General features: G+C 37.5%; 1 protein-coding gene across 2 annotated transcripts in view; it reads right to left on the reverse strand.

Moving 5' to 3' along the window:
* Nucleotides 1–21,436, reverse strand: part of COL25A1 (collagen type XXV alpha 1 chain) — a 503,960-nt gene that overhangs the window by 227,967 nt on the left and 254,557 nt on the right. For both annotated transcript variants that reach the window (XM_003257720.4, XM_012499352.2), the window contains one exon: nucleotides 20,365–20,372. In XM_003257720.4, coding sequence (XP_003257768.1) covers nucleotides 20,365–20,372 — 8 coding nt within the window. The remainder of the gene's footprint in view (nucleotides 1–20,364; nucleotides 20,373–21,436) is intronic.

Consider the following 21,436-nt stretch of genomic DNA (forward strand, 5'->3'; position numbering starts at 1 on the left):
TTAGAGCAGTGGAGCTGCTCTTTAGTGATGTGTGGAAGGTCTGGAAGAGGAGCAGCTTTGGAGGGTAAGGGTTTTGAACTAGCATTTGGTTTTGAACATGTTGTTTGAGATCTCTAGGAGACATCCATGTGCAAACATTGAATAGATAGTTGGATATGCAAGTCCAAAATTCAGAAAGTTCAGACTGGAGATATATACATTTGGGAGACTTTGACACATAGATAATAGTTAAAGCCATGAGATTATATGAGATCACCTAATGAGGCAATGTAAATAAGGAAGAAAAAAGGTCCAAGTTCTGAGCCATCAGACATTTCAAAATTCATTTATTTATTCATTCATTCATTTACTGAGACAGGGTCTCACTTTGTCACCCAGGCTGGAGTGCAGTGGTGCAATCAGAGCTCATTGCAGTCTCACACTCCTCCCACTTCAGTCTCCCCAGTAGCTATGACTACAGCCATGTACCACCACACTCAGCTAATTTTCTATTTTTTTTGTAGAGACAGGTTCTTGCTATGCTTCCCAGGCTGGTCTTGAACTCCTGGGCTCAAGTAATCCTCCTGTCTTGGCCTCCCAATGTGCTGGGATTACAAGCATGAGCCACCATGCCCTGCCCATTCCAACATGTAGAAATCATGAAGAAGAAAAAGGGGCCAGGCCCAGTGGCTCATGTCTGCAATCCCAGCACTTTGGGAGGCAAAGGCAGGCAGATCACAAGGTCAAGTGATCAAGACCATCCTGGCCAACAAGGGTGAAACCTCATCTCTACTAAAAATACAAAAATTAGCTGGGCGTGGTGGCGTGCACCTGTAGTCCCAGCTACTTGGGAGGCTGAGGCAGGAGAATTACTTGAACCCAGGAGGTGGAGGTTGCAGGGGGCCGAGATTGTACCACTGCACTCCAGCCTGGTGACAGAGCAGGACTCCATTTCAAAAAAAAAAAGAAAAGAAAGAAAAAGGACTAGCTAGCAAGGGAGGAGTGGTGAGTAAGGTAGGAAGAGCACCTTGAAAGGTGATAAGAACAAGGAGATAAACAAGGGAAGTGTTTCAAGAAGAGACCAATTCACCGTGTTGAATATGGTCCAGCAAAGTTGGAACTGAATTCTGACCACTAAATTTGTCATAATAAAGGTAACCAGTGCCCTTAAGAAGAATGTTTTCAGTACAGTGGTAGAGATGGAGGCCATGTTAGATTAGAGAGAGAGTGGGAAAACAATATTTGATGAGTGTGGGCAACTCTTTCCAGAGTTTCATTGTAAAAGGGAGTGGGAGCTATAAAGAAATGGAACAGCATCTGGGAAACATATGGGGTCAAGGAAGTTTCGTTTTGAGGACAAAAGATATTATGGCATAATTCTATGCTAATGAAATTATCCAAAAGAGAGGAAAAATCAATGATACAGGAGGGAGGCAATACCTAATTTTAAATTGCACACCATTCTGAGTAGTGGGATGAAATCTCATGCCATCCCACTCCATCCAGCCCAATACATGAATCACTTCTTTGTCTAATGTGTCTATGCTGTATACGTCACCTGCAGAAGGTCAATAGTAGCCTAACGCCATGTCAACAATGCCTACATCATTCACCTCACTTCTTCTCACCATGTAGGCATTTTGTCATCTCACATCATCACAGGAAGGGTGGGTACAGCACAATAAAATATGTTGAGAGACCACATTTATATAACTTTTATGATAGTATATCGTTATAACTGTTCTATTTTATTATTGTTGTTGTTAATCTCTTACTGTAGCTAATTTATAAGTTAGACTTTATATAGGTGTATGTGTGTGGTATGTGTGTATACATATTTCTAGGAAGAAACATATATGTATAGGATTTGGTGCTATCCGCAGTTTGAGGCATCCACTGAGGGTTTTGGAACATATCCCCTTGGACAAGAAGGAACTACTATGTAAAAATCATATAGATAATATTGTCTATATTTATTCAATAAGAACTCAAAAACTCAGAAATATAGAGTGCTAATACAAATTTGTAATTTCCTGCCTACAGTATTCTTAATTTCCTTATAATTCTTAGATATTATTGTCTTTATATATTATTCATGATGAGCTATTACAGAATTTACTCTGAAAACAGGAAATCAGAGGCATCCAGGCACCTCATAGATAAAGAACCTACACCTACTCCCTGCTTTAAATATTTTCCTTGCATAGCTGATACCTGCTACGGACATTAATACACCCTTTCTCCACACCTCCTGCTCCTCAGAGTTTGGATCCTCTAACCTTTACTTCCTCAGGATGAAAATAAATGGCCAAGCCTCATGGGCAGGCCAACTGAGACACAAGCAGCAGAAGGCAGGTCAGTGTATCACATCCCTCCAGAGAGGTGGTGCCTGGGTCATCATTTCACAGAAGCCAACAAGATAGGCTATGAAAGAAACAGCAACAGAAGGAAGCAGCTGCTGCCTGACTCCCTGCCCCTTATGGTCTTTAGAATTCATGAATCCCCACACCTGAACTATGAGAGAGGCAGCTGCCCCATCATTCCCATCCTACACCCACCATCGGGCACACTTTGGCTCAGCACTGGCCACAGAGTTCAAGTAGAATAGCCTCTAGTGCATCTCCAGAGAGGACAGGCAGGGGCAAGGAATGAGCTGGGCTTTGGGTGACAGGTCTAGGAGGAAGGGAACCATCAAGGGCCCACAGCACGAACTCAGTAGTTGTGAAGACAAAAGAGGATTATGTCTGTGAAAGACCCTTGAATAAGTGGCTAATGTAGTGAATTACTGATGTTGCAAAGATTCAGCCAAGATTCATGTAGACTCTCCGGTCCGTATGGGAGCTTTGAGGTAGGTCAAAGGCCTGTGCAGTGATTCTTCACATCAACATGGAAATATTAAAGTCAGGCTTCCAGGTGTACCACAATGCAATGCCTGCTAAAAATTTTTAAAAGGGTAAAACTTCATTTTGTTGTTGTTGTTGTTGTTTTGGGTCTCGCTCTATCACCCAAGCTGGAGTGCAGTGGCACCATCACAGCTCACTGCAACCTCCATCTCCTTGGCTCAAGTGATCCTCCCACCTCAGCCTCCCGAATAGCTGGGTCCACAAGCCTGGCTAACATTTTGTATTTGTTTGTAGGGACAGAGTTTCACCATATTGCCCAGGCTGGTCTTCAACTGGACTCAAAGTGATCCACCTGCCTCAGCCTCCCAAAGTGTTGAGATTATAGGGATGAGCCACTGTGCCTGGCCAAAACTCCATTTTATGCAGTGTGTATCAGGATAACTACTATGCAGACCTGTTTTCTTATGCCAAGCAACTTTCAATAATTATATGCCATATATTAAAGTGTTACAATAGCTGTCACCCAGGCTGGAGTGCAGTGGCGCGATCTTGGCTCACTGCAAGCTCCGCCTCCTGGGTTCACGCCATTCTCTCGCCTCAGCCTCGAGAGTAGCTGGGACTACAGGTGCCCGCCACCATGCCCAGCTAATTTTGTTTTTGTATTTTTAGTGGAGACGGGGTTTCACTGTGTTAGCCAGGATGGTCTTGATCTCCTGACCTCGTGATCCGCCCGCCTCGGCCTCCCAAAGTGCTGGGATTACAGGCGTGAGCCACCGTGCCTGGTCATGTTACAATACTTTTTTTTTAAAAAAAGAATTTATGCAAATCACCATTCCTACATTTTCTGTAGTGAGACCAAATAAACTTCACCCACCAGGTCACAAAACCTTAAGGATGACAGCAGCTGGGTAAGCTGAGTGCTGCTGAAATGCCAGAGGGAAAACAATGGCACTTGGAGCACTCAGGCAGTTCCAGTGAGATGTACTGACCACATTTTAAAGCTTTACTTGTACTCCATCAAAGAAAATGACATCTCATTTTGACCAAATCAAGGCATAGTTAGACCTGGCAGTCAAAACCCTTAGCTCCAGCCCCTGTAGAGGCCCTTAGCCCCGTGACCTCCCTCCAATTGCTATAAGCTCCTGACTCCTAGCACACTCTTGTTCCTGCTATCCCCACAACCTGGGGTGTCCTCCCACTCATTCACTTCTCAAAATCCCATCCATGCTCTGAGGCTTTCACCTCTTTCCAAAGCTTTGTCTGCTTTCCTATAGCAGATGGGAACTTTATTTCTTCCAAATATACACAGATCATTGTCTCAATTCTTTTATAGCATTACATTCTGCCTTAAAATACAGGTATTGATAGCTTATCTCTTCTATTAAACCGCATGCTCCTTGAACAGCTAACACTTACGGTGTTGTTACAATATGCCAGGTACTGTGATGTTGGTTTGCAGACATCAGTAGGTACCATTATTAGCCCCATTTTACAGCTGTGGAAACTGAGACCAGAAAATGTTGAGTGACTTGTCTAAGATCACACCACTAGTAAATGGAAATCCTGAGACATACATTCGGGTCTGCCAGATTCCTGAGACTAGGTTTTCAACTATGATGTTACACCACATAGTCCTTCCACAGTGGAAGGCGTGCCAAAAACATTTGATTTTTAAAAAAATCATTCGTATATGAATTTTTATTCAACCTACATTTATTAAGCCAGGCACTGCAGTGATGCTAGACAAACATGGAAAAATAAGTCCTAAACTCTTCAACAGGGGAACTTATGGTCACAAGCAACACAAAGAGGTTAGTGCACTTTAAGATTCCCATACTTTATTCTCATACTTTCCAAGCAATTGGAAAATCTTTTGAAAGAGGCTCAAGTTGTGAAAACTAGTTAAAGTCCTCTCTTCTCACTGCAATAAAATGTTTTATAATGAGAAATCAACCACCTTAATTTATTTTAACAGATAACATTATACAATTAGCGATGCTGACATTAAATCAGATACTGTAATGTTATAATCAAGAGTATCTGAATACATTTCTTTTCTTTTATAGCATAAATGTTCTCCATTGAGACAGGAAATGTAGCTTAGCATTTTTAGAGCCACTGGCTAAATTACCTCTATTAATGAGGCTCGGCAGGTTCTTTCTGAACGATTCTAAATAACTGCTGAGGGATGAAAGAAAGTGTTCCATAGGCTGTAGCCACAGCATGCTCGGAGTCTACTGGGGAGAGAATAAAGCACTTGCCTCATGCATGAATGGGTCTGCGTCCCGCCTGGAGCATGGCTGACTAGCCATCCCTGAAATTGTATAAATGAAAGGAAGTAGGCCAAGGTAGACATTTGTATTAATAATTGGTGTGCAAGAAGTAAATTAGGCTATCCCACCAGGTCCTCCATAAAGGATGGAAAGGCAGTATGAACCTTCAGAAATAAAGTCTGCTAAAGCAATCTTTTCAAAGCTTTTGACAAATTGCAAACCTCAGCCATTTGTTTTGTTTCATCGAAAGGAAAGTTCAGGGAAAAGTTTCAGTTCAGTTCACACACAACACATGTACAGATTCACATACACACAAAGAGTGTATAGGTGTATGAAGCATGAACCAGGACATGAGAGTTATGTAGCACTATCCTTATTCACAGAGGCAGTCAAGGGACCTGGTTGTGCCATTAGGCACGGGAGCATTTTTCACCAGTGTCAGAGGGCAGGCACGTAACAGTTCCAGGCTCCTTTAGCTTCCATGTATCGTGCCCCACATGAACAATCCACAGCACAATGAAATCTGGCCCCCTTGTTTGCACAGTCATGTTGTGATAGCAGGAACAGTGAAAGGCAGTCCCCATCAGAGGAGAGAGGTCAAGTAATAAAACCAAGCTATGGCTCAGATTTTTCACATTTTGAAAGGAAACAAAACATTTGGAACCTCTTTGCTTTTGTGGTCCTGAGGAATGGAATTTTAACCTGCCTATTTTTTGCTGTAGGAAATTTCCAGGTTTCTAAATTGTCTTCAACATCTCCCTTTCATGAAGAGCACATAGCAGGTAAAGAATAATGAGAAATATTAGTTCATTTAATAATGCTATAAAATCAACTTTTCCTCTAATCTTTGCAGGAAAAGAAAGCTAATTTATTTTGATAGTAATATCTTTTGCACCAAACATCATTAATCTTATGTCATTACATAATAAATTTTCATTCTTTCACTTGTACAAATATTAACAATAATAATCCAAAAGGAATAATAAAATCAAAGTTAATAAATAATGGCAAATTACTTAAATATTTTAATTAAAAAAGATTCCCAAACTTCCTCTCAATTATATTGACACAAATTAAAGTGAAACATAAGCAATTAAAGACTAACAAAGTTTTAAGGTTTAACTCGAGTAATTAAAGAATAATATTATAGTACTAAAAGAATAGAAAATAGATTCCCTTGATAGTGCTATTCCATTCCTTAACCACACAAATATTTAAATAACAAAAATGTAGTAGTATTGAAACCTGAAAAACATCTTTACCTAAAAGCTCTCATTATTCTTAAGAAAGTAAAAGCTCCAAATACAGAAACAGAATGCTCATTCTCATTCATCTTGAGTGTCACTCAAGAAACACATTTGATGTGGTTTTTGCCTTGATAATGAGGACACAATAAACTATGAAAAATGTCATTTCTGGAAATTTTGTTGGCTATAGTTCAGCAAGAAATGAATCTTTTTAACAGATATGGCACGATGACTTTGATGAATTGAACTTTTAAATATATGGAGTGTTAAAAAAGATATTCCCTTAGAAATGAATTAATTTAGATACAACAACATACTGTATACCATAATTCATTGTGTCCACTTTCATCACTGCAGAGTGGTTCTGTCCATGTGACAAGGTCCCTCTTCAAATTCCTATTTGGGCTTCACTTTCAGTTTATTAACTTAAAAAATGAAGACCTAGCTTGGACCCAATCTCTAAGTTTTCTATTAACTCTTATCAATTCTATAAATTTAGTGTTTTATGCACTCTGAAACTTTTCATGGTTTGAAGATAAAAATTTCAGGAAAATATCCTTCTGAAAGATTCTTTTTATCTACTTAGCAGAAAAGTTTGAGCTACAAGACAATTCTGACAAGACAAGTCAATATCTTGGTCAATTTCTATATATGCATCACTTTGAAATTTCTTTAAAATAAATTAAAATCTTATAAATGACAAATATTAAAATTTAATACTCCACTATGGGGCTTTGTATTTCGATGTTTAGACAGGGAACTGAAATCTTATATAAGGACACATATTCATATTACTGGGATTCATATGATGCCTTGATGGATAAAGTCAAACAACATTTAGCTAATTTTGGTTATAGTTTAAAAGTAAGAAGTTTGAAGGCCTGTAATGTAGGATATCATTTTTGGTATCCTAAAGTATTTAAAAGCATACCCAGCATAGGGTGAGACAAGGTGAGAATATATAGGTAATAGAAAAAGTATCCTTTTTCAAGAGATTTATCATATTGATTTTAGTAGTATGCTACCTGCCATAGCTACTATCAGCCAACAAAGGCACATCTGAAATGATGCTGACTTCCAGTCCCCAAGCAAGAAACCTTCTAATGTAAACCATTGATAAACTGTTACCAAACTCTTCCTAAAATGAATGCTTATATTGTCCATGGAGTCTAATTTACTGACAAAATAATAAGCGTATTATAAATCATTGCAAGTATCAAAGTATGTTACATCTTGGTAGTCACAGTCCTTAAGAGCAATAGTTCGAGCTCCTGTTAGCATAAAGAGAGAGAAGACAGATCAATTTCCAATAATAATTTATAAGAATAAAAACTTTCTATTTAAATTTATTTTTAACAGAATAGAAACCTAGAAATGACCGGGGTATTTTAGTTATTGGAATTTCTAGACAGTATTGGAATTCTAGAAATGAACAGGAATGAAAGAAAGTTCCTACTTTTTAAGGATACTTTTTAATGACAAAATAAAAACTTCTCCTTCTCAATGATGAATAGGAAGAGGTTTCCCAATCCAAATTCATTTGCCTTGTGGTTTTCATTAAAATCTACACATAGGAAACTTCGTATTATAGGAAATATACAATTTTCGTAGTGAATTCCTTATAAATTATGATATTTGATACAAAGTCAAGCAATTTTTCATTTTGTTTAAAATGTTCCAATGATCTAAAATTGCCACCAGTTTGTTTATGCTCTTCAAACTCTCTTCTCCTAAACTCTACTAATATCACCAAACTAAAGATTTTTATGTTTTTTTATTTTTATTTTTATTTATTTATTTGAGACGGAGTCTCACTCTGTCACCCAGGCTGGAGTGCAGTGGCGTGATCTCGGCTCACTGCAAGCTCCGCCTCCCGGGTTCATGCCATTCTCTTGCCTCAGTCTCCTGAGCAGCAGGGACTACAGGCACCTGCCACCGTGCCCAGCTACTTTTTTGTATTTTTAGTAGACAGGGTTTCACTGTGCTAGCCAGGATGGTCTCGATCTCCTGACCTCATGATCCGCCCACCTCGACCTCCCAAAGTGCTGGGATTACGGGTATGAGCTACCATGCCCAGCCCAAACTAAAGATTTAAAAAGGATTTTTTTTTCCCTCTAAACAAGGGAGCTAATGCCTGTGGGAAAATAACATTCTTAACAAATAAAACCCAGGGGATCTAGTCAGACAAAGGAATAAATTCTCATCTTTCACACGACTTTCAAACTAGTAAACAATACAAGAATTCTATAATAGTTTCTTTTCAACTCATGCCATATAATGTACAAAGTAAGTTTGTCTGTAATGGCAACTCCTGATCAGCTTTCCAGATATGAAGATTCAATGATTAGAGGCTTAACTTTAATATGCAAAGTAGAGGGTTGGGTGGATGTGGAGAGGGCATCAGGATAAATAAACCACATAACTGGAAGTGGAAGTTTAGGTCATTTCCTATCCAAGGATATACATAGGGCATATTGAATAATGGTCAGACTACCTGAAAGGAAACCACGAACTGATTAGTTCCACTCCAAGGGATGGTTTTTAAAAACCAGTTGTTATTCTTCACCATTGATTAGAAGTCTAAATGGAAGGCTACATATGGTGAAAGATATATACATTCAGCCATTACCACAGAAGGGTGATAAATTATCCAGCATGCCTGCAGAGAACTCTCTAATCCACTCTTTCAATTTTCACTCTCACCTGTGAAAAAGCCTGAACTGTATGCCAACTGGTTGTTAATAATGCTCTCTGGAAGGGAGCAAGTTGAAATTGTTCCCCAAACTGCAAATCAAGAGACAAAGTATGTGTGTCTACTACAGTTGAATGAAATTATATATCAGAATAAAAGACCGTGTCTGCAGTACAGGACAGAAGTATGCTTTCATGTGTCCTATAAAATCCTTGTGCTCTGGGCAGCACAAAGCTCTTAGAATGCTTCCATTTCGTCTCCCAGAAGAACATCATAACACAGATGTAGCAAACAAAGGCCTCCAAAAGGAAGCTTGTGATATAAAATATAAAATAATTGTTTTTAAATTTGTAGTTTCCAGATTGGGTTTCTACTCTGCCTGCCAAATACTCTCCTTCTTTCTCATGGGTTAGCTGCACAAATATGGATTTCATTTATTAATGGAAGTGGTGACTCGGCCACTTTGCATGGATTTTTTAGCTCTTCTATCTCCACTCTCCTCTTCCTCCACAGAACACAGTGAGGTATGATGGATCCAAAGCCAGGAGGAGGGGAGCACACATTGAGGCTGTCTGGCATGGTCTGCAGCGCAGCCTACTTTGGCTGCCTCTCAAAACTCTCCTGACTAGTGCTACCCTCAATCCTTGGCCAGCCCCTCTGCTGGTCAGCAGAAATGCTAGCACCAATCAATTTCTTTTACATAGGTTCCAAATGCCAGTTTTCCAGGAATGTTTCATCCTCGCATGTGTCAGTAGCAGAGAGACTCTTTTGTAACTTTTCTCTGAAAGTGTGTGGGTCTGTATTTATTTGCTACAGAAAAATAAAATGTAAGCCTTCCACAGCTTAGAGCTGGCCCACATGTCACTTCTCAGCCATGTGTGCCCTAAGTCTGTCACTCTCCTTCTCTGAGCCCTTGCGGACAGCTATAAAGTAAAATAGCACAATTTCATCAGTCCTGCCTTCTTCATGGGGTCGTAGCATCAAATGACCTATGTCAACGGGCTTTTGATGACTTACTTTCAATTAAATGTATTATATTATTATTAGCCAGGAAAGCTTATCAAATCAGGCATGCATATTTACACAACACTGCCAAGTTACAAGGTTATGCACATGGAATATGAAAGCTGAATCAAGGAAATGGATAAAAGAAGGAGGAAGGAATTACAGAGAGAGGAGAAGAAAGCCATGAAAGACAAGTGTGAAGGTATATCTGTGCATGTTCAGTAAGGATCTGAAAAAGTAGAACTTGAAGAGGTGTCTGTTTACAACCTCACTGTGATGGTTAATTTGATGTGTCAACTTGGCTAGGCTGCGGTGCCCAGTTGTTTGAACAAATACTAGTCTAGATGTTGCTGTGAAGATATTTTGTGGATGTGATTAATGTTTACCATCAGTTCACTAAGAAAAGCAGATTTCCCTCAATAATGCGGGAGGGCTTCATCCAATCATTTGAAGGCCTTAAGAACAAAAACTGAAGTTTACTGGAGAAGAAAGAATTCTATCTTAAGATATAACTTAGAAATCTTGCCTGAGTTCCAGCCTTCAGGCCTGCCCTACAGATTTCAGACTTACCAGTTCCCACAACCGCATGAGCCAATTCCATAAAATAAATCCCCATACCTCTATAGATGCCCTATGGTTCTGTTTCTCTGGAGCACCCTGAGTGATACAATCACCATGGCTGTTTTTATTGGTAATCCCAGTGGATTCTGTTTAGTCTTTATCTTATTTGCCATTTTGCAGGAACATGTGCATTCCAATCATGCCAGCAATACAGTGTAGACAGAATAAAGTCCTGAGCAAATGAGCATTTTTGGACACGATGAGAAGAGTTTGGTGGCTCTCAAAGTCAATAAATATCTCTAATTAGCTGTCTTACCAATAGCTCAAACTCAAATGTTCAAAACAGAAATCTTTGCTTCCCATAAGAAGCTTCTTTTCTTGAGTTGCTGCTCCTGCAGTGTCCCCCTCTGCACCCACTGGAGATTCATCCTTCCCTTCTTCCTCTGGGTGACTGCTCATGTCTACTCCAGCAACCTTATAGTTCTTCCTTGAAACGGTTTCTCAGATGAAGCCCTCAGCATCAACCCCTACCCAAGTCTGCTCTTCCGTCTTTATTCTCCATCTCAGTGGCCTCACTATGATTCGCCAGAATGAGGACTGAGAGCCACCTCCACTTCTATCTCCTCTTCATTCCTACATCATCACGCATCTGTCATTCCTACCTCATTAATGCCACCTAAATCTGCCCCAGTCTCTACATCTCCCCTGCTACCATTCTTTCCAGATCATTTTATGTCCCCCCAGTTAGCTGCAACAATACCCTAATCATCTCTCTCTTCCCATTTGTCCTCCTCCTTGTCCTTTAGCAGAATGGCCTTCTCAAATGTTCCTCTGACCCTGCCACCCTGCTCCTTTAGCCCTTCTAAGACTGCATACTTTTAGGGTAACCACTTGGAATGGCATGTAAAGTTCTCCATAGCCTCATCCTTCTCCGATCTCTATTTTTACTAGTTACTTCCTAATCTCTTTCTTGAACTTTACATTTCAGCTTTATTTCATACACCACTTCCCAAAATGCCAGTTTTTTCTTGGGTTCCAAAGGCTTTGAAAATGCTAACCTCTTGGAAAATACACACTACTTTGATTTTTCACCCAGACAAGTCCTTCACTGATCTCAGATCCAGAGGCATTTCTGATGCCCTCCACATCTAAATCTGGATTATATTCTCTACTGTCCTCCCACTGCACCTTGGCATATCCTGAGCATACTTCTCTCACAAGATTGCTATGTTTTTGTTTTGTTTTCTTCCTCTCTAGATGATAAGGACCTTGAAGACAAAAGTCACATCTTATTTGCCATTTATCCTCATCATACAGCAGAGGGTGTGGTACATATTAAGTACTCAGTATTAGTTTGATGAATGAATCAGTGTGTGAATATGCATTATCTTTTTAAATAACTCTATGAACTAATTACTAACAATCCTTTAAAGTCTCTCCTGTCTCTAAATTCTATATTCCATCCTTTTTTCTTTCCTTGACCATACAGAAATACCTTCTTTCAAAACTACACAGAAATAAGAACTAGAGATATGTGTGCGTATTTGCTTGTATGTGTGTATATCTTTGAGGCCAAAGATACTAGCAAGTAACAAAAGATGCATGTTTTATTCCATTTAACCCTATGCAAATCTTAAGGATGCATGAGAACTTGTTTCAAAAAGTATAGTAAAAATATCGTTAATAATTTTTAAAAACATAAGAACATCTAGGTAACCTGGAACACTTTAGATTCCACATCTTGATGTCTTTTTAATTCCACTAAAACAGAAACAAAAACTTATTTAATGACTAAAGAAGGGGATTCTTTCCACATTATAGTCCATGACCCAGTTAAGACCAAACACAGCACTTAGTTAACTTAGGCCAAATGTAGGCCAGCTTCATGATGTCCACATAATTAGAATTATGCAGAAGCCACCCTTTGTATAAGAGGAATCACAGCATTTTACGTAGCTAGTTTGGAAGAATGGGAACATTGAGGCCTTCCCTTATCACATGCTGCCAAAGATTATTAAATGTTTAGCCATTCATGAGGAAACAATAATCATTCAAATCACTCATCTGACCTTGTTCAAAATATTAACATTCAAAATGTGTCTAAGCTGCTTTTTAACAGCACTTTATTTTCAAGTGGCTTTCTTGAATATAGCTAGTTATTGCCTCACAAACCTGCAAGAGTCATATAGTTACTTCCCTAATTAGTCCCATAAGATATTTACAGGTCTGCATTAGGCAGACAGCCCTAGGAATTCAGCAACATGACTCAGTATTTGGTCATAAGAAAGCAAACAGGAAGCAGTGACATGACACTCTATTTGTTCGGAGACTGGACATTAGAACGGTACACAGGTGTCCAATCATCAACTAATAGCAAAGACTTTAAAACCGAGGCATTCTTTTTGAATTTTCTTTTTAGAAATTTTGACTGCCTTGTACTGTCTGTTTTGGTTTTTATTTTTTAATTTGAAAAGAAGCAAATTCAATTTTACCTATTAAGTATCCTGGAGAGAGAAAGGATTCAGTCCTAAACTCTCACTTTTAAAATGTTATCCTGTTTCCTACCATAAGAATGGCAGTGGCGCACTCTTCAAGCCTCATGAAACTGACTCTAAAAGTGTTAGTCACCTTTTTTTCACAGAAGCATTGCTAAAAATTAAACTTTATCCTGAAACTATTGGGAATATGAAACCAGACAGATAACCAGAGTTGTGCCTAGTTGAGGAGGTTACCCTGGACCCAAACCTGTTGATCTAAGCCACTCCATGGCAAGAGAAACAGTACAAGGAAAGAGAAGGCCATAACAATGAATACAGGTGCTTAAAGATTTCAGAAATATTGAAAGATAAAAAGTCGTCACTATCAATGAGATTATGAAGTAATCTGGAAGGCCTGGGTCTCATGACCTGCCATTAATACCTTTCTCTTTTTACAGACCACCCTTTAACTTTTATGTCACCCATTTTTTTAAATCCTCTTCCTTTAATTTTTTTTTTCTGTTCTGGGTTTCTAGTGATAATAGTTTTAATGAATGTTCTTCTTTAAAATGTTACAAGACTGAGACCACATTATTCCCAAGTGATATACCAATGTACGTTTCTCTGATGATTTCTGGTTCTTTTTATTTCTTCAGGAATTATTTCCAGTAGGACAGTGGAGATGTAGGGCAGTGGAAACTGGCTGTTCACCAAATTTGTTTACTTTTCCTTCTGAGCCCACAGCTACATTTCTCTCCATCTCTTGCAGTTAGGTATGAACATGTGACTTGACTCTTGCCAAAGGAATGTGGTCAGAAGAGATATAAATCATAAAATTCTAAACTTCCAATAATAGTCAAAAAAATCCTTCCATCTGACCCTCCACTCTTTCCTTATCTATGGCTGGGCATCCATGCCCAAGATAGCCTTGGAACACACATGTTAAAGATGGCAGAATCTCCATCAGTCTGGGCTCCTGCAAGGAGCCTTGCCCATCACTATGCATAAAAAATGAATTTTTACTATAGTAAGCCACTAACATCTTAAGGTCCGTCTGTTACAACAGCTAAAGTTATTCTAAAACAGATAGTATCCAGAAGTAGACCGTAAGAAAAAAATAATGTTGCAAAAAAAATTGTCAATATTTTTGTATGTCTATTTCTTCTTCCTTGTTCCTTTTTAAAATTTTAATTTTTTTAATTTTTTTATTTTAACAGCCTTATTTAAGCTCAATTTGCAGCTCTTTGCCCCTTATTGTTGCCACTTCCAGAATTCCAAACTTCTGCTTAACCTGGCACTATATCTACAGAAACAATAGCAGAGGAAGCATTAAAACAGATTGCCACTGAACACAGTGCCCTCTACAAACATGGAAGCCCAAACCACTCAATACAGAAGACACGAAAAGACACTAGAGAATCTATTCTATGTATACATTCATAGTCATATTCTTTTTCTTTTTCTGCGTTCTGTCCTAGAAGACAAATCAGTGTGCAGGGTCTCAAAATGAACAAACTGAGTTGTTCATTTGACAAGTGACAGCCTGAGATCATTCTATTAAAACTCTACCCCCAAACAGCCTTTCAGTGCAAATTAATTCTCTGGGCTTTTGCTTCTTTGGTTCGTTATGGTGACTGTTATAATGACTGAATTGATCTAGCTATGCTGGTATTTTACACTCATACTGCCTCCTACAAGATAAATGGTTTGTTCCCTCCATCAATAATCATAATACCCTGTTATTATAGAAAAAATACAGTTACTACACATTTAAAAGCACACACTTTGAGTCCAAATATAAATTTTTAAATATTACAATAATTAAGTAGGAATATAAAAAGGAGTAATTAAAGGAATATTTGCTGAAAAACTTCAAGAAAATTTTATACCTAGTTTTCTTAACTCAAGAGGCAAACCTCATACCTCCACATGATTTGCTTCTGTTAAATGATAATTAGATGATTTACAAGTTTGTTTTGAGTAACTGGCAGTTTAAAAAAGCAGGCATAAGATGTAAGATCTATAAATAACTAACAGCTTAATATGAACCATACACGATGAGGATAGGATAAGATACAACAAAGAAGATGCTTACAAAGAGGGTGGTATCACTTAAACCTTACTTGCCTGAAAAACATCTTATAGAAATATGGGGGACTTTGAAAAGGGACAGACCTGGGTTCATATTTCAGTTCTGTCTCCTGCTAGATGTGCACCCTTGGGCAAACTATTTGACTGGTCCAATCCTCACCTTTCTCCTCTGTAAAATAGGCATAGTAACTCTCTAGGTCACGGGGTGGTCTGAGAACTGGTATGTAAAGTGACACATGGTAGGTAGCTGCTATAAATTGTAGTTATTAGTATATCAGGAAAAGACATAATTTGACTTAAAAATCTTATCATTTTTTCAATATGAAGTAAATGTATCAGAGGTTTTCATCTAAAAGTTCTACTGAGATTTCTTTTCCTAATTCATCTACCACATTGGCAGAAATAGCATTGTAAGCTTAACTTGGCCAAGTCTGCTTCATTCATCTGTCAACAAGATTCTAGGGTTCAAACCGAGTTGACAATTGTTAAAGGTGGACAGGACAGAGCAGGCTGACAACAGAGTCGTATTTCACACCTCAGAGGGTTCTACATGACCAACAATAACATCATATCTCTGTCAGTCAAGCATAATTATAGGGCTTGATAGACTGATACAAATAAAACAGCCTGTTAAAAAAAAAAAAGATCTCCTGGCTCTTTTCTGGCTATAGTTACAGGACTTGTTTGATTCTGTGACCTGTGAATATTAGAATAACACTTCTTTTTGGGACAAAGAGACAGAGAGACTGCATCCACTATTGACTCTGAAAAAGATCAAAATTATGTGTAAAATTTGCTCCATTTAAAAACCCTAAAGTCATTTTGTAAATTTTGATCAAACTCTCTCTGCTTCCTATTAAAGTGCAAACTTATTTTTAAGTGATCCAAAATAGAAGGTACTGTTTCATAGTCACATAATACAATGGACTGACAAATCATTCTAGCAAATACAGTTGTGATATCTGAGCTTGATGCTCAAAGCACATGCATAGAGTCCATTAGAACAATATTCTAATATGTGTTACCTTTATGAGAAAGAAAATAGAAAAAATATCTGATATTCACTTAAAAACAAATTATATGCATTATCACAAAATTGCTCTGTTGCAGCCATTTTTAGCAGAGACTCCTCTGATAGTGTATGTGTGTGTGTATGTATATAAATATATATATATATATATATATATATATATCTCAAAATAGATAAGGCTGAGTAACAAGCTGAAAGCTTCCTAGAGAATAAATTGATACACGGGATCTAATTCCAGGTGTATTTCAAGTTTAAATTATAAATGATCTCAATATACAAGACTACAAAAACTGACAAAAGAAACACATAGTTATATATCCACACATAATTCTAGTGGAATATATCCAAGTTTTCCAAAACATTCTAAGTAAAGTTGCAAATATATGGTTGCTAAATTAAATTTTATCATCAATGCTTTTCTTTTTTGTTTCTTTTAATCTTACAGTGAGATCTGCCATTATCCCTTGGGCCATCTGATTTTTTATTAGTTAGTTAGTTAGTTTGTTTTACTCAGTGTCCAAATGTCTCTTGCACTATTGGAGCACATTTCACAATGAAGTGAAAGTGAATGACAGCAAAAAACACATCAAGACCCCAGGTTACACTTTCTAATCTGTCTGTACACATGAAGCCACAGCACCATGGGAACTACGGGCCAGTAGGAAGTTTGAGAAATTTACTTGATGTAGGTTCTGTGCCAAGGATTGCTCACCAGAAGCAAGATTAACTCCTCAGACCAATTTTGTGCTTTGTATTTAGAGTGCAGAATGGAGGCAAGGGCGACTGTGATTAAGATGACAATATATGCCTCGATAGCTCTCTTGTGGAGATAGTTGAATAATGTTTTAAAAGATACAAAGTAGGACAATACATTTCTCTAAAAAATAAAATTACAGAAACTGTAAGATTTTAGTTCAGGCAAAAGAAGTGAAAGGAAAATATATACAGTTGACCTTAAACAGCATGGGTTTGAACCACATTGGTCCACTTATATGCCAGTTTTCCTCCTCCTCTGCCGATAAAAAGACCAACCCCTTTTTGTCCTTCTCCTCCTCAGACTATTCAATGTGAACACAGTGAGGATGAAGACTTTGGTGATGATCCACTTCTACTTAATGAATAGTAAATGTATTTTCTCTTCACTGTGATTTTCTAAATAACATCTTTTCTCTAGCTTATTGTAAGAATGTAGTGTGTAATACATACAACATATAAAATGTATATTAATTAACCATTTGTGTTATCGGTAAGGTTTTCTGTCAACAGTAGGTTATTGGTAGTAAAGTTTTTGGGGAGTCAAAAGTTATCTGTGGATTTCTCACTGAGCAGAGGGTTAGTGCCTCTCAGCCCCACATTGTTCAAGGGTTAACTGTACATAAAATTAAGGTGATGTAAAAATAGGAATAGTCCCTAGAAATTAAAATTGTCAGTAATTGGGTATTGCCTCTAAATAAACATATTGCTGATAAATTTATCTAACTGTAATAATCCCATTGTTCATTAATATTTACTCAGATATAAAAAATATGCCAGAAATTTGTTATAAAGCCACCTACTCTAAAGCAAAATTTGACAGAAGGCAGATACTTTTTAGATATTATACATGGAGATTTAGGAATTGGAGGCTCAAGAAGATTTCATCGTAATGTATTTTACCCACAAGGAAGCCCATGATATTGGGTCCTAAGTACTATGGTAGGGTTCTATTGTATTAGTAAAGATAGCGTAGTCAATGTTTTTTTTCTCTTTTGTACAACCAATGTTTTATCATCTTATCAAACATAAGCAACTTGAATTATCTTCCAGTCAGTATGGAAACTCATGATAATACTTTATTTCTTGGATTTGATACTGTTTGCCAAACATATTATAACTTCTTTAAAATGTAGTAAAGGTGGGACAGTATCAATACTTGTTTTATAGATTAGCCATTTTGCAGTTTCGGCCATAATTTTATATTATATGTGATTATTTTAATCAAGGAATATGATTTGACCCATGGCCTGACAAACCCATGTAACAATGATCCATGTTATAACACAACTATAATTCATAAGGAATGGAATAAAGTGGTAAACTGAATCGATTTGAAATCAGACATATCTAATTGAATTTCAACTTTGCAAATCCTCTAGCTGTGTGACCTTTGGTAATTAACCTCTATGAGCCTCAGTTTCCTCACTGAACAATAGGAATGGTAACATCAGAGGGTTGGTGTGAGAATAAAATGAAATTATACATGTAAAGTACCTAGAATATTGCTTGCCTTACACTGGGGGCTTAATGCTAATTCTCTCTTATTTACATATAATAAAAAAAGGAGAAACAATTGACATCTTTAGGTAGAAAATTTGGACTAACAGATGGCCTCAAGAAAGCAAGAGCTATAGGGTTGCTTGAATTTTCGAGGAATCAAAGAGGAAGTACTAGAATCCTGAAGAATTCATAAGGCAGAAATGAGATTTTAGTTAAATCTTGGCATAGCTAATGTGGATTCCAAAAAGAAAGAAGCCTTGAACACTCTACTCCAGCTGTAACCTCAGGAGTTTCCTCTGGGTAGTAGTGGTTTGTTGCTTACTTAACATGAAGAGACTTAAGTATGAAGCCAAAAAGTAAAGACTTGTAGACCTAAAGTATGCCATCTGCCTAGCATTAAGCAAGAGCTGAAAGTCAGTTACAGAAGCAAAGTCATTTCTAACATGATTAATGTTCCATCCTTGAACGTGGCAGGAAGACTGCAAAAGATATTTGGAAGCCAATGTTTCCTCTGAATAAAGTAAATAAGTATATGCTAAGCCCCTGTCCCTGGACCATGCTGGCCTGTTAGATAAGTTGCCAACGTGGAGTCTGCAAACCTTGGAGCAAACTGACTATCCAGGATGAGAAAATATCTCAAGGCCAATGATCATTGCTACCGTAAATGCACACTGCACAGTATAAACACTGGGGTCAGATACAGATATCCAGGATATTACTCAAAAACGCATCTAGCTCAGAGCTGACAAGATAATCTGTTCCTGTGAGTGCAAAGCAGACTGGAATGCTGCAGTTATGACCTACTCAAGGAAAGAAAGAAGAAAGTGAAACTCTCCAAGGACTCCATCTCATGTTCTTTATGCAGGCAAAACTCCAACAGACTTCAAAGGGACTGGTCCAAGCTCACTGGGGGTATCATTTCCATGATCATGTTGCCATCTACATTTGGTAGACTGGCAAATGCAAATATTTCAGATACAAGTTTAAACAGATGAAAAAAGAAGTGTGAAATAGCTTGGAGATTTGCTTGCAAAAGAAACCTCAGAATTCCAGGAAAAGGATTTAAAATCAGAAGCTTCATAAGTTATCCAAAAATCCCACGAGGGTATTGGTGTGTGATCATATCAAAAATAAATGTTTTTCATCGTATGTTCTCACTCATAAGTGGGAGCTAAGCTATGAGGATGCAAAGGCATAAGAATGACACAATGGACTTTGGGGACTCGGGTGAAAAGGTGGGAAGGGGGTGAGGGATAAACGACCACAAATAGGGTGAAGTGTATACTGCTCAGGTGATGGGTGCACTAAAATCTCACAAATCACTGCTAAAGAACATGTAACCAAATACCACCTGTTCCCCAATAACCTATGGAAATAAAAAATTTAAAACAAATTTAAATGGACACATATTGCATTCTAACATACCACATGATCACAAAATTGTGTATCTAAAAAATAATTTTCCAAACTTTAAGTATATTCTTTTTTTTTTTGAGACGGTGTCTCTCTCTTTTGCCCAGGCTGGAGTGCAGTGGTGCGATCTCGGCTCACTGCAAGCTCCGCCTCTGGGGTTCATGCCATTCTCCTGCCTCAGCCTCCTGAGTAGCTGGGACTACAGGCGCCCACCAATACGCGCAGCTAATTTTTTGTATTTTTAGTAGAGATGGGGTTTCACTGTGTTAGCCAGGATGGTCTTGATCTCTTGACCTCATGATCCACCAGCCTCAACCTCCCAAAGTGCTGGGATTACAGGCGTGAGCCACCACGCCCAGCCACTTTAAGTATACTCTTAAAAGGTCAGTAATATTTTTCTAATACACACAGAGACTATATTTTGGTGTTTTAACAAAGTTTTAACATACATGATCCTGATAAATGCAAACAAGCCGAAGTGCAGCAAACATACTTACAGGAGGACCTATGGGGGGAGCAGGTGGAGAGAGAAGAAGAGAGAGAGAGGAGTTAGTGAATATGCAAAATATTAAAATCAAACAAAAGATATGAGCATAATCATCAGCATGACATAATAGACATGGAAGTTTTTTAAAATTCACTGATTGTTAATCGTTTTTAGACCATGGAGCCTTTGAGACCATTTCAGAAAAATTTACAATTGCACACAAAATTTTACATAAAATTTCAAGTAATTTTTAGATTCCCTGAAGCCTGTCTATGAATTACTGTGATGTTCATATATCTTAAGTAAAGACTAATTTATAAAAGTTTAGATAAGTATGAATTATGAGAATATTTGGTAATTTATGATAGACCAGTTATAGAGAATTGATATATAACTTCTTGAGTTTGATAAAACAGCCAAATGAGAAATGTACCTATTATTTGTCCTTAGAATTTTTTATTCAACAATATTGTAAATATATAAAAGACTAGGTCCTCACGTTTATCTAAGTTTCTTTAAAACAATCAAAACAGGCAAAGTCTAAGACAATTTTAAATATTTCACACACCATTATGCTCAATTAAAATACCAGTTGTAAGTAGCTAGGAAGTTGGAAATTGGCTTTTATTTTCTATGAAACTTTGTATAAGCATAAATTTTTCACTTTTTCCCCATAATCCTCTTTCTTTTGACAAAGATCAAAGATCATTTCTATGATTATTTGATTCCACTAATGTTTTATCATTTCTTTTTCCTCAAAACAAATTTATAAAGTATCCTCTATTAGAAAATTTTGCACTTTATGAAGGAATACCTATACAAGTTTCCAATTATTTAGATTCAATGAGCTTTAAAGGTAGCTTTTGACAACACTCTTTAAAATAAACAACTACACTGCTCAAATTAATAAATTTTCACAAATGCTTTTTACTTTTACATCTTTCTTAAAATGGAAGAGGAAATGAGGCAAGAAAAAAAACCACACATTAAACTGCTATCAGCTCTTGAGAGGTTAATGTTTCTGTTTCAATACTTAGTAATTTATTATTTTTAATATTGATATATACTTAGAGAAAATACTG

This window comes from Nomascus leucogenys, chromosome 9 (assembly GCF_006542625.1).
Source record: "Nomascus leucogenys isolate Asia chromosome 9, Asia_NLE_v1, whole genome shotgun sequence".
NCBI classification, from domain to species: domain Eukaryota; kingdom Metazoa; phylum Chordata; class Mammalia; order Primates; family Hylobatidae; genus Nomascus; species Nomascus leucogenys.